General features: G+C 42.0%; 1 protein-coding gene across 13 annotated transcripts in view; it reads right to left on the bottom strand.

The window, feature by feature from the left end:
• Nucleotides 1-14,341, bottom strand: part of LOC116434663 (ankyrin repeat and BTB/POZ domain-containing protein 2) — a 46,989-nt gene that overhangs the window by 20,286 nt on the left and 12,362 nt on the right. For 9 of the 13 annotated variants that reach the window (XM_031993233.2, XM_031993234.2, XM_031993236.2 and 6 more), the window contains one exon: nt 13,723-13,958. The exons of 1 other annotated variant lie outside the window; for it this stretch is intronic. In XM_031993233.2, coding sequence (XP_031849093.1) covers nt 13,723-13,925 — 203 coding nt within the window. In that variant the 5' untranslated portion in view covers nt 13,926-13,958. Of the gene's footprint in view, nt 1-13,722; nt 14,332-14,341 lie in introns of all 13 variants that reach the window. 3 more of the 13 variants (XM_031993228.2, XM_031993227.2, XM_031993226.2) reach the window with 1 other exon arrangement.

Raw genomic sequence — 14,341 nt, forward strand, 5'->3', positions numbered from 1 at the left:
TTGTTACAATTTTTATGGGAATTGTATGTTAATCGTATTAAATGCTCGGTAGTTCTAGTGTTAATGAAGATAATGGAGAGGATCGGTGGAAATTTTGAAGTTTGATCGTTTGATAATTATAGTGAGAATGAATAATTTCAACGGTAGAAGCACCGAGCGTTTAATAAGATTCATAATATATATTTGTAAAAATTGTAACAATTCATTATTTTCTGAAATATTAACATTATTTGCGACTTACGGAGCGTAAAGGAGCATCTTAAATTATGGGGCAGAATTGTTTTGTTTCTATGTTTCGTGTATTACCTTATTCAACATTTTATATTGAATGATTATAATAATAATACTAATAATAATATTAGTATTATAATATTACAAAAATATTATTATTATTATAATTATTTTTCGTCCCATCGTTTCGCCGCGTTCAATTAAAAGGCGACCGACAGTCGCCTCTGGAGCGCAAAGGGTTAATAATTGGAACAGAAGAATCGTAACTGGTCGTTTCGATTGATAGTGTTGAATCGACTTTAAAAAGCTGAAGGATAAAACAGTAGATGAAGTTCACCTTGAGCCCTTCGCTACGGAGAATTCCCTTCTGTGTCTAGTAAATTAACAATAAGACCGTTCTAACGAGCGCAGCTGTGGAAGAGAGGTCATAGAACAATAGGGCCAGCCAGAAATTCCTACAAACGGTGAAATATTTCTCTCAGCCTCGCTGACCAAGCGAGTGTGTCCAATGACTCAACCGGCCGGTGGAGGGGACAGGGCGCAGCCCAATAATTCGTGTGCCGGTTAATTAACGCGTTTCCGGTACCAACAACGCGACCGTTCTCTCCTCCATCTGGCAGGCCGATAATTAACGGCTAATTAAATTTATCCGAGCCACGGCCGAACGGATCGTCCGCCCTGAATTTCTCCCGGACGGACAGGCGAACGGTTGTCCCGCAGTTCTCCTCCAAGAAAGAGTGTCCCTTCCCAGAACGGGACTAGCGTCGCGTCGTCGGCGACGGAAACGTTTAATCTATAACACAGTGGTTCCCAAATTTGCCAATTCGGATTCTTGGAGGATGGTGCGATGATTAATAGAGACGTTGAGTAGTTTTTCAGGAAGAAGGAGGAGCTAAGGATCAATGAGTTCGGGAATGTTCTAGTTTTGGTTGTAATGCAACTGGTTTTTAAAGTTAGATTATGAAAGGTTTGATTTATAAGTTAGTGATTTCTAAATTTGGTAATTTGAATTGTTGGAGGTTTGTGCGATGATTAATAGAGGCGTTGAGTAGTTTTTCCCTAAGAAAGAAGAACTAAGGCTCAATGAGTTTGGGAATGTTCTAGTTTTAGTTGGAATGCAACTATTCTTTAAAATTAGATTATAAGAGGTTTGATTTATAATTTAGTAATTTCTAAATTTGTTAATTCGGATTCTTGAAGGATGGTGCGATGATTATTAGAGACGTTGAGTAGTTTTTCCCTGTTAAAGAAGAGCCAAGGCTCAATGATTTTGGAAATCCCCTAGTCTCATCTGTAACGCAACGGTTTTTAAATGAAATGTTTAATTTACACCGTAGTTTTCCTTTCTGCCTGGAGGGCTATAGGTTAAATAAGTTTGGGAACCTCTGTATAAATCCTCTTGCCTCGAGAAAGCTTCATCGCCGAGGAGGAGAGTTCAAGGCGCGCATTGTCCGTGCTCGCCTGCCGAGACTCCGGTGTCAAGGGCGGCGTCAGCCGCTTCCACCCGGTATATTAAATTAATTGCCGAACCGTGTCCGGCGTCGCGTCCACCGACGGTAAGCGCAACATCGCTATTTGTAACAACAATCGCCGGTTGCGTCACGCTCGCGTAACGACCGCGTAAGAAAGTGATCGCGGGACCATGAGAAATGCTTCGAGTGGAAAAGACTTTTTCCTTTCTGCCAACTCCGTAGATCAAGGCTAGTAGGTTAATAAATATATTAATCAAAATATAATATCACACGTCACCACTGCGTTGATAAAGATGCTCTAATTATAACGTCTACCTAGAGAAAGCAGCTGATCGAACAAAAAGATTAGAACGGTAACCATGCGTTTCATCGCTTTTGTTTTCCCTAAAGCTTCCATTAATTCCTTTCTCAATGTTACTTAAAGTTTCGAGCAATTTAATACTGTAGAATCAAATGAGAATGTTAATTATAACCAAGTCGATCAGTCTCCAACAGCGTTTCAACTCGGGTCTACTAAAAACCGGTGAACAGTCTCTATTCATTCGAGAAAGACGTTCAATGAAAATTCCCTTCGAGATTCCTGATCTTCCGAGCAGTCGTTTGTGAAGACGGAATGAAGCACGCGGAACCGATAACAAATTGTCGACACGTCTTCGGGGTAGATCCTCGACAAAACTAATCGCGCCACCTAACGCGAGATAAAACTAATTGCATGTCGCGCCGTTGAAGGCCACGGCGAATACATAAACCGAAGCTAATCGAGAGCACGGACACTTTAGATCGCGTGTATAGAGGAGTTACAACACTGTTAGAGCCCGGCTCTTCCTGAACTTCACGGCCGCTGCAAGGAACTTCGCGATAACGCGCCGTTTCGCGACCGTCGAAACGCCCTGCGCCGCCATCTCTGTCGACTATCCGCTATTTAGTGTCTGGTCATTGGATCCTGTTACACGAGCATCGTGGGCAAATTTCAATAATGGATTTACATACTCTTCCGACCCTTTCCCTTGATTTCTCGCAACCTCCGCGGGATTTAGCGCGTAAATTTCGAGGATCGATCGGTAACGAAGCAACTTTTCGAAGGAAATCCCGTGAAATTTATTCGTTCGCTTCGAGTATATCAATGAAATGCACGGTCAATGTTAGTATGATAATGTAGATATTATTTATCGTTAATATATGCGCGACTTTCGATTTATCGTTTTCTTTCGTTTCTGTCTATTCGATTGCTCGCGAGGCCCGACTATAAACCAAAATCGTTCTCCGCCCGTATTACACAAGATTCTACGGTTTCCTCAGGGAAAGACGGTAATTAACGTGCCGTCCCTGAGGCATTCAATTAAATATTCATGAAACGTTTTATTCCGCCGCGCGAGGTCAACGAAATCGCGGAGCGCCGGCCGTTTTCGTAGAAAAACCGTCCCGCCGTAAAGATGGCGGCTCGCGACGCTGCGGCGGCCATTAAGTAGGGACCGCATAGAGACATCCTAAAATACGTGAACTTTAGGAATTTTTTTCTTAATAACTACTAAGCGGAAGCTTCTCAAATTTTCTGAGTGTGTAATTGTAACCCTCCGCTTTATACTTATATTTACATTTTACCAAAATGTTACAAAATGGCGCTGATATTCGCCAACTTTGGAACCCCTTTTCGAAACATTGCAAACAACTGAAACATCCCAATAACTGCATTATTTTGTAATATCTTGGCTTAAAAAAAATATAAACACAAAGCAGAGTGTTACTATTAGAGTGTTAATCATTAATAAAAAAAATTCCTATGGTTTACCTACATTTACGACGTCTTTAAGTGAAATACTACAGCGAATACCCGAAGATCCCAGAGAAAGGTATCGTCACAATGTATACAATCATCACAGATCAACCCTAATGATCGCTCGTGTTTGCAGCGTTAATTCGATATCGGGGAACATTCCCAAACGTCTTACTCTCGTTCGATAATTGCCATAGCCGTCGGCAGTGAGAACAGACTGTTTTTCTTTCCGGTGGATCTATCGCCGCTGGATGGAGAAGCGATGCTTCGGCGCGGAATTTCGCGCGCACGATCGTGCGAAAGGAGAGCTTCTTGCGGCGAGGGGTTTAATTAACGATCCGAAAGTCGGAAAACAAGAGGGAACGTTATCTGGGAACCGGGTGATCGCGATAATGAAACTCGCGCGTGAGAGGACGCCAGCGCAGATCTACTCGAGATATTTGGGTTAACGGCCTGCCTCCTCCTCCTCCTCTTTCTCCTCTTTCTCCTCTTTCACCCTTTTCCTCTTTCCTTCCGTTTAGCTAAGACGACGATCCCGACTAGCTTTTACCCGGTCCGTTAACGTTGCTAGGTCAGGGACGTCGCTGGAACGCGCGAGACTCTCTCCGTTTTCGCGATCGGGACGCCGATCGCGGAACGATCCGCTTTTTCAACGATTTTCCGCCCCGATTGGTCCCGCGCGGACGATCCGCCGCCGTGAAATCGAAAGAGAGAACAACACCGATGCCCGAGAAACTAGATTCCCCGAGCGTTCCTCTCGAAACGGTTCTTTGCGCCGATTTATCATACGATACACGCACTTAGCCGGGCCATTTGATCGTGTAAATCTTATGTCGATTTAATGGGACCGAAGTAGGTAATTGTGTTCGGGCCCGTGGAATGGAACAGGTTTAATGGATGTTGCTCGTTTGTAATTGAGGAAAGTTTGAAAAGAAAGCGAGATAAGCGAGATTCATCTCGGAGGGAAGAGGAGTCGGATGCATTTGGGGTGAATCATCGTTTTCGTGAATCATTCGGCTGATTCACCCGGCGACGACGATTAACTGGATGTTACTTGTTGTGTTACACGATCTTCGCTTCGTTAGCTTCATTTTAATTCTGAGTGACTTCATTTTCGTGAAATTTTAAACAAGTTTTCGTGGAAATCCCGAATACGCGAGTTCGGCGAGTATGTAAACATTCGACACTCTCCGATAAGACATAGACGACACTATTTTGAAATTAAAAAAAAATTAAGAATAAATTAAGGAACAAAGCTGTTTTATATAAACATTTCACGTATTGATGCGTCATACGAAACTTAACATTATGTATAACACTTTGTAATTTTGGACTCTCGAGTGCAAAGGGTTAATTCTGCTCTCGACAATCTTTTTCTCAATAAATATTTATCATTTCCTGATGAAATGTCAATGATACTTTCTGCAACTAATATACAGAAATATCTTGCATAAATCAAGCAACAAACATTTCATTTGAACGTTCCATGTATCGATACATCATATAAAATATAATATTGAATCTCAAGTTTGATCATTTCGTTCGGTAAAACGAAACGGCGACCGAAAGGCTCCTCTCGAACGCGAAAGGTTAATAAACGGTGACATATTCGCGACCGCGGCACGGCCATTCGCGATCATTGTCCGTCGTTTCCCTTTTCCTTTCTTAGTACGCGAGCAGGAAGAGACTCATCGTCTTCTAACGTTACACTTTGCGCAACGCCCGGCGATTATGGTCGTTCGCTCGGTTGATTACGAGAATCGAGGGACATTCGCTCGTTAAAGTCCCTCGGGTTCTCTTCTTCGATATTCGATATAATCTCGTTCCTACTTCCGCCTTTATCCTCCGCGTCCCTTCTCCCCCCGTTGGAAAATATCCGGCTAACTCGAAGCAACACTTAACGCCCGTGGAAAATGACTCTCGTGATTTCTACAGAATTTCAAAAAGACAACGGAACTCGGTGGTTCTACTATTTAATATCAGATTTATAGTTTTGGAATATAGTTGGAGAACTCTCTCGAAGAAGCTACTCTTGTCTGATTGATTAAATTCGATTCTAATTATTTGATTCTTTAAGATACTTACGCACACCAATCGGCTCAAAGTTACTTTGCAATCGTACGGTCGAATAAATGGTACGCTTTGAGCATCAATCATTGTTATACCTAATAATTTCGTGGCTGAAGTTAGTAATTCATCAATCACTAGGTGTCTAGTAGACATTCTTCGTCGTGTAACCCTTTAATGTCTACCGGTTGGTTAACAGTCGTTAATTACCGTTGAAACGGTACGCAGCTCGCGCTTCGCGGGCGAGATTTAGTTTCCTCCACGCCGCGTATCACGCACCGACCCCGATCCTCAACAAGTTTGACCCAATGGCCTCCTTTATCTGTTAGCCTAACGTCCACAGCCGTGGAACATGCTAATTCCTCACCTTCCCACTAAACTTGCGAGTTCGTTCGTAATTAGTATGCTCGGAACGCAGCAGACTGTTCAAACTTGGACAATGGAGTTTGTAAAATGCTCGAGTCTTCGAAGCTTCGAAATTTAACATTGAAGACTGAGTCTTCGACGCTTCGAAATTTAATCTTAAAGATTGAGTCTTCGGAGCTTCGAAATTTAACATTGAAGATTGAGTCTTCGAAGCTTCCAAATTTAACATTGAAGGTTGAGTCTTCGAAGCTTCGAAATTTAACATTGAAGATTGAGTCTTCGAAGCTTCCAAATTTAACATTGAAGGTTGAGTCTTCGAAGCTTCGAAATTTAACATTGAAGACTGAGTCTTCGACGCTTCGAAATTTAATCTTGAGGTTGAGTCGTCTAAGCTTCGAAATTTAACCTTGAAGCTGAGTCTTTGAAGCTTCGAAATTTAACTTTAAAGGTTGAGTCGTCGAAGCTTCGAAATTTAACCTTAAAGTTGAGTCCTCGAAGCTCCTTGAAAATCATCAAAGATACGAGCTTGTTATTTCATTTAACTACATATTAATTCCTATATTCCCCAATCAACACTGGAACTACCGAGCACTGAAATTGACTTTTTTAAATTTCTCTATAGAAACAGATGACATTTTCTCAGATTGACATAATGCGGTGACAGTCAGCTAGATGAATGTGTAATAATAATGATTTAATATGTTTTTCCCCATTTTGTATTTTGCTGTGTCAAATCATTTGCTGACTTAGAGGAACCTCTGGAGCTCAAAGAGTGAAGATAATAACAATAGACGTAGCCGAATTGCATAACGATACAGAGACGAGAAACGATTCTTCCATCGAATTGTCCCGATGTTCGACGATTCCTATGCTCGCTCGTCGCACCGGCCGAGTCGTATCGGTAACAGGCAGCGTTACGTTGTATTACGTAAAACAATTACGTCCGCGGGCACCGTTTAACCGTGCAATTTCTCCCCCGCAACGTTCACGGTGAGCGGCGCCGCGAACCTCTCGGCCCGTCCGGTTAAAAATACCGACAATAAGGAGGGGGTGAAAGGGGAATCATTTGATACGGATCGCTTTTTATCAGCTCTGAATAGGCCGGCAAAAATGGGAACAATGAGGAAGGTGAAAGGAAGATCATTCGCCACGGGTTTTCGGTGCTTCGCGATTTACGCCGCTTTTCGGACGAAAGCTCGATCGATCGTTGCGCGAGCGTGAACTAATGTTGTACAACAAATTCTCAGCCTCGAGCCTTAACCCTTTGCACTCTGAATTTCCTTCGCAGTTTTTCTTCGAGAACTCTGCGTTATTACATTTCACTTGAAATGCATTTGAAAATGATGATTCTTCTTATTAATGGTATTGAAAACGTAATAATATAATTTGTTTGAACCTTAACCCTTTGCACTCTGAATTTCCTTCCAGTTATGATAATAAATATTTTAATGAATCAAAGAGGCTACCCTAAAATTATTAGATTCTCCACGCATCTAAAGTTTCTACTGAGAAGGAGAATATTAATGTGTTATAATATTGAAGCTACAATTTTCACGATTTACATACACCACCACGTAGTTTTCTAAGGACAATAGAATAAAGTGTAGAAAACGTCCGTAAATCTATTGTTAACTGTTTCTTAACACGTTAAGCGCCATGTCAGTCACCTGTGACTCACGCTTCTGAATGACTAGAGAACAATCGTCACTCGGTAACCGATGTGAAATAAAAGTTTAAAGTTGTTACGTCGAAATAAAACGACGTAACTAAGAGAACATTGTAAATAATTAATAATTGTTCCTGCTTTTCTTTGCTACGAAAGAAAAACTCTACGGGAAAACGTTTGTGTTAGATATATTTCATATTTACCCAAGTTTCATCGTTGAATTTCCTCTTTGAAATGAATAAAATTCATTTGCAAAGAAATTATTCTACAATATTCGTTGCAAGGGTTAAATCGTGTTTCTTTCCATGCGGAGTACGGAATACTAGTATTTTTATTATTCGGTGACCAAGTTACCGTTCCAACGGAACGGGACCCGAAGGAGCCGCGTCACGGTAAATCGGTCAAGCCGACGAGTTGAAATGCAACCGAACACGCTCCCCCCTCGATAACCCCCGATAACCCCATCGCAGACACGCGGAATATTCTGCAAAACCGTGCGTCCTCTTTGCCACCGATCGCGTGCGATCCCGTGATTCATCGATCACTTGGATTATACGCCGATTTGTCTTGCGCTGGTTTTCTTTCATCCTTACGATCTTCGTTTTTCTTTAGTATGAACTTTATAGATGTGCGCTATTAATAGTCTTAGGGAGATTATTTTCGTGATTGTTACCTTTGGGCGTTTTCTCGGTGGTATGCTTGAGGAATATTTTTCTTTGGACTTTGAATAATGGAGTTTAGACAATAGATCGGATTGGAAGCGAAAAGTCTAAAGAAATTAGTTTCCTTTCGGAACTAAGGAAATCGAAACCATAGAAATCCGAGCAATTTGGAGCTACAGAAACCAAACCAAACCGAAACTAGACGAGCCAATCTAAACTGTATCAGGACAAATTAGTTTAAACTCAAGGAAACCTCAGTAGTACAAGTCAACAAACCACAATACCAAACGAACCAACTTTTCAGCTCGTCAAATCAACTCTGGATCGATCAATCAAATCAAATCGCTCTGGATCTTTAGCAGGATCTCTCCAGTTCCATTCCAACATCACTCCACAGATACATGTCCTCGAACATCAACCTCCATCAAACCTAAAGCACCCCTGCACCATCTCTCAAAGTAACACAAACTCAAAAATCACCGTCGTTTCTTTCTCATGTCATTCGATTTCACTCTAAATATTTAGCAAGATCTCCAAAATTCCGTCTCAACATCACTCCACAAGCATATCCTCGAACATCCATCTCCACCAAACCTAAAGCAACCCTCAAAGTAATACAAACTCAAAAATCACCGTCGTTTCTCGTTTCATTCGATTCCACTCTAAATGTTTAGCAGTATCTCTCCAGTTCCATTCGAACATCACACACCTGTCCTCGAACATCCATCCCCACCGAGCCCAAAGCGTCTCTCGAAGTGGCACAAACTCAAAAACCGCCGTCGTTTCTTTTTCGTTTCGTTTGATCTCGCTCTGGATGTTTAGCGGGATCTCTCGAGATCGCCGTTAAGGGACAACGAAGAGCAACACAGAGAAAAAGAGAGAGAGAGAGAGAGAGAGAGAGAGGAAAGGGGAGACGAGGAAGGACACGGTGGCAAGGAGGGTGTGTTCCCGGTCTACGGCCGATCCGATTAAGGATCATTAAAATTTACGATGTACATAATTACCGGCGATTCGATTAACGATGTCGAACGAGCATATATTCGCGGGCCACCGTTTCCCCCCTCCCCCGTCATTTGGTCCCATCGACACCACTCGAATATGGCCGCGCGCCTCCTCTCGCCGGTTCCCGGGGGCCGGGGCCAAAAGAATCTGTTCGGCATACAAATAGGCGGTGAAATTTAAGGGTTCGCGTAATAGCACCACAAATCTCGGGGTTCGTTCAACCCGCGGGCGCCTGTGTGCACGACGTAACGGGCCTTCGCGCTAATATATAAATTTCGACGTGGTACAACGGCCCGGTACCGAACATTTCGGGCTGTTCCGCCCTGTACCGTTCCGAGAGACGAAACGAGACTATTAACTAGTATTACCTAGGATAGAAAATAATGCATCGGAGATCAACTTAGAAAAACAACCATGCTTCTCATTTTCACAACCTGCTCGTATAGAAGATTCTGTTCCGTTCCGAGAGACGAGACTATTACCTAGTACACTATTACCTAGGATAGAAAATAATGCATCAGAGATCAACTTAGAAAAACAACCATGCTTCTCATTTTCACAACCTGCTCATATAGATTTATTAGTATGCACTCACGTATACTGAACACAAGAAGCAAAATACATATCAACCTTGTGCGGAGAATGACAAGATTTTTCAACAGCTTCGGAGGCGACAGTAGAAAGATTGATAAACTGTTTGGACAGTGAGAATTAAATAAAGGAGTAAATCCTTGAATAAACTAGAAATATTATTTATTCCATTAAAAGTTACTCAATCACCCTACACGATTTTGTTCCTTGTACTCGAAAGGGGTTGCCGATCGATTTGCACGAAGCCATCGCGAAGATGTAATATTCTACGCAACCCTTTCGAGTGGCGTGCGTAACCTTCGCGAGGCATCGTTTAATTCACATGAATAATTAACACTCAGCCAACCGAATGGGGAGATCTCCCACTTATTGCCTTTTACCCTGTTCATCTTTTCTTTTGTTATTTAGTAAATCTTGACGTGGGATTATTTGCAATGCATTAAATACGGTTCTGGTTTTTACAAAACATAGTTTTTAACTAAATTAATTGAACGAGTATAATTGAAGATAATGGAGAAGGTTGTAGTTACAGTTCTTTCTAGGCAGTCGCCTAAGTGTTAACACATTTCACGCCGGCTAAATTTCAGCTACTAGAAGCGTCGATTATATTGATATACTTTCAAACATCGATCAAACGATTTGTGTTATACATACGTCAAATGTCACTTAACCCTTTGCGCTCGAAGGTTTCGACTGGAAATATTCAACATTCTCCGACGAGATATAATCGACATTGTTTGAAACCAATTTTAACAATTCACAGATAAATTAAGCAATAAAGTTATTTTAGTTAGTTTCATTTAAAATAGTAAATATTCAACTCCATAGTTTTGTATCAAATCAAGTAACTGAGAGTCTCTCGAGTGCAAAGGGTTAAATATTATTCGAAACATTCACTCTGATATCCATCTTCAACCTTTCATCCATTTCTAATGCTGTCAAATATATTAGAACACATTAGAAAATGTTGAACAAAAATTATTAACTGATTAATATTTCAATGCTACAAATATACTACACACTGTCTGTAAAAGTTACAAACTACCAAACTTCGGCTGAAGCGTTCTGAATGCCTCGAACCACCGTACACACCGAAAGGTTTCACGATGGTATCGTTAATGGCGATGGTTCCGACTCTCCGTTGTTCCTTTTTCACAGACATTGTATCGTGAAACATGTATCAGGCATCATAAAAGTTCGGTAGGCTCGTATCCATCGCTCGCAGCAATGCGCGCGTCGTAAAATGCTTCAAGGTGCGCAGAGGCCGAAACCGGTCGGTAACTTTGAAACAATATCAACAAAGTACCAATCGACTTCGTCGAAGCGTTAACCCTTTGCGGTCTAAAGGCGAATCTACACCCGGCGGAACACTTTCGCCGTTCAATTACGGGACGGGCGCAATTATACCGCGGGATTATGAATTTCAAATGAACGTGCGGGAACGATTCCATTATCGAAACAACTTGTGTAAAATAAATAATCGTCGTGTTAAATTTGTCGGGAGACTCGGAACAAGTTGTGAACTTCGTGCGTGTTAACCCTCTGCACTCGAGAATATTTTTCTCAATAGGTATTCATTATTTTCTGATTAAATGTCGATGATATTTCTTGCAATTAACGTAAAGAAATACCTGAAGGAAATTAAGTAATAAAACTATTTATTTTATTTCGATGTTCCATGTGCTCGTACGTTATATAAAATTTAATACTGAATTTTCAATTTTGCAATTTTCTTGGGTCAAATCAAAGGGTCAAAGCAAAGGGTTAACACGTTGACTGCCATGAGAATTTATAGAGTTTTGAATAGTAATACTTATTCTTTGATAACGAAGGCAAATGATATTGAAAATAATTGTTAGTGATTTAGTGTTACAGTGGTTATGTTACGCTGTGATCTAGATACTTATGTTGCTAAATATTTTTATTTGAAATTATGTTTCTTTATTATAGTTGTTCTTCAATTTGGAAGCTTCAACTAGCAAAGCTTTGATAGCTTTGGAAGCTACGATCTCTTTCTCAACTCCGATACGGCCACTTTGTCATTGACAATTTATTCGAAGAGAAAAATTCTTATGTTATGCCTATATTTCCTTAACTATAATAGTTTGATGAACAATAATTCTTCGGGAAGAGAAAAACTCCAATCGTACATTATACCTGTATTTCCTTAACTATAATAGTTGAGTAACAATATTTACTTTGAATTCGAATGAACTGAGTAATATATATTTGTTGAATCATGTTGAAGATCTTCACGAGTCTCACTCGTCGCAGAAGGGGTTAATACTAAAAGGTGAAACGTAAACCATAAACGGACGTCGACATCATCCCTCGCCCCATTATTTACTCACATGAAATATCCACTGGGAATCACAGAGTAACCATGGAAACCCAATAACTTAACTATAATAGTTGAGGAATAACATTTGCTTTGAATTCGAGTGAACTGAGTAATATATATTTGTTGAATCATGTTGAAGATCTTCACGAGTCTCACTCGTCGCAGAAGGGGTTAATACTAAAAGGTGAAACGTAAACGATAAACGGACGTCGACATCATCCCTCACCCCATTATTTACTCACATGAAATATCCACTCGGAATCACGGAGTAACCATGGAAACCCAAGAGATTCTTGATCGGACCCCACTGTCAACTATCCGGACAATACTCACGGCGAGCGACGCGTCAGCCCGTATCGCCATAGTCGAACGGCGGACACAGTGATATCTAGTTTCGTCGCGGGGTTCAACGTTCCGCAGAAGGCGAGATAGAAAGAGAGAGACAGAGAGAGAGAGAGAGAGAGAGAGAGATGTAGGGAGGAAGAGTGGGAGGAGAGAAGAGAGAACGAAGAGGAGCAGTAAAGAGAAGGAGGATTCACGGCCAGGCTTTAATCGATCCTTATCGGGGCTAGCGGATCACCGTCGAACGCGACCATTAATCAGATCTTCGTTAAGATCGATATCGATTACAACACGGCGCGCGGGGATCTCGAGCCTGGCGAGAAAACGAACAGACCAAAAAGAGAAATATACAAAAAGAGGAAGAGGAAATAGAGGACGAAGTGGGGGATGAAGAGAAAGAGGAGAGAGAGGAGAAATGACACTGGCTGCTTTGGTCACATTTAGAAGTGAAATGTTCGCAGTGTGAGGTCGGCTTTAGGCTGATAACGCTAGATAACTTTCGAGTTAACCCTCTGTGAAGATTCTCTGAAACGTACGAAACCTCCAAGAGATAAAGATAAATTATATATCAATTGCTTAATTAATAGAGAACAGGGAAACTACGCGCCGATCCCTTGCTGTTCGAGTAATTAAATCATTTGAACTAAATAGGAACTTCTAAATATGAACATTTCATCTCGTCGAAATGTCGACGATAGGGCGGTGTCCTTAGTGACAAATCAGAAGGCTAGAATGCTCGAGGTGTTGCTAATCGCCGTTTTTTAACCTACCACATTACCAGTAGCGGAGGTAGGGGGTACGTCTTCCCCTCTGACCCGCAAAGGTACCGGTAGCTGTGCGCTTTTTTATATGTTAGCCTCGACAGTTGGTCATTTATGACATCGGATCTAAGGATTGCAGTCAGCAATAAAATGCTTTCAAAATTCACTTACTACTGTGCTTACACATAAGCGGTCATAATTGGTCATGCTATAAATCTTTACCGATAGCTATGTCTAAACTAAATAAACCGTGTCGGAACATAGACAATGGTTGATTTCTACGCTGAACCCTTATGGTCGCGAACGTCTAAGAATAATTGCCGTGTCGTAAAATTGTCCCCTTGTCCTAACGCGATCCAAAAAAACAGGAGAGGAACGGGAGTAGAAGGAGAAAAGAGTGAGGACGACAGTATCAGAGAGAAAAAGAAGAAATGAAAGAACACTCACCGGCGTGGCTTTGGTCGCAGTATCTCGTGGCCGGAATCGGATATGCAGATGCTCAGGCTCAACGGTCCACCGTAGTGTTCCGGTGGCGCGGCACTTTGGACCGTCTGCTGCTGGGGACCGGCGATCCCGGCAGAACCGGAAGTCCCGGTCAAGAAGAGCGGCTGCTGACCGCAACCGTCCATCGTCGGCCGCTCGACGTTCATTGCGTCCCCCCTTGCCGATCGCGATCGAAGAACCTGAGAATTCGACGCACCTTTCAGACGGCTCGCCTCCATTTCAATCGGTTCTTTCGCAATTATTATTGAACATTTTATCCCGTCTTAACACGGGACACCGTTAACGATCCCCGCGGCTCCGTTTCCTTTCCTCTTCGCCGGTTTTCGCCCTGTTTCTTCTCTCTTCGTGTCCTTCTGCTCCGGAGAGTCATCGAGGGCCGTTAAATCGGCGTGATCGCCGGAGGAAACCGATCGTTTTCGCCGCGGAACGTTGAGACGCCATCTTGGGATTAATAGTTTCTAGGGACGCGGTTCGCGAGCGAGTTGTCTGGATTTGGTGGTGCTCTCTTTGGATCGTTCGCTTTTCGACGGAATGTTTGGGGTTGAAGTTCCGCTTTGTGAGT

Source organism: Nomia melanderi, chromosome 10 (assembly GCF_051020985.1).
Source record: "Nomia melanderi isolate GNS246 chromosome 10, iyNomMela1, whole genome shotgun sequence".
NCBI lineage: Eukaryota > Metazoa > Arthropoda > Insecta > Hymenoptera > Halictidae > Nomia > Nomia melanderi.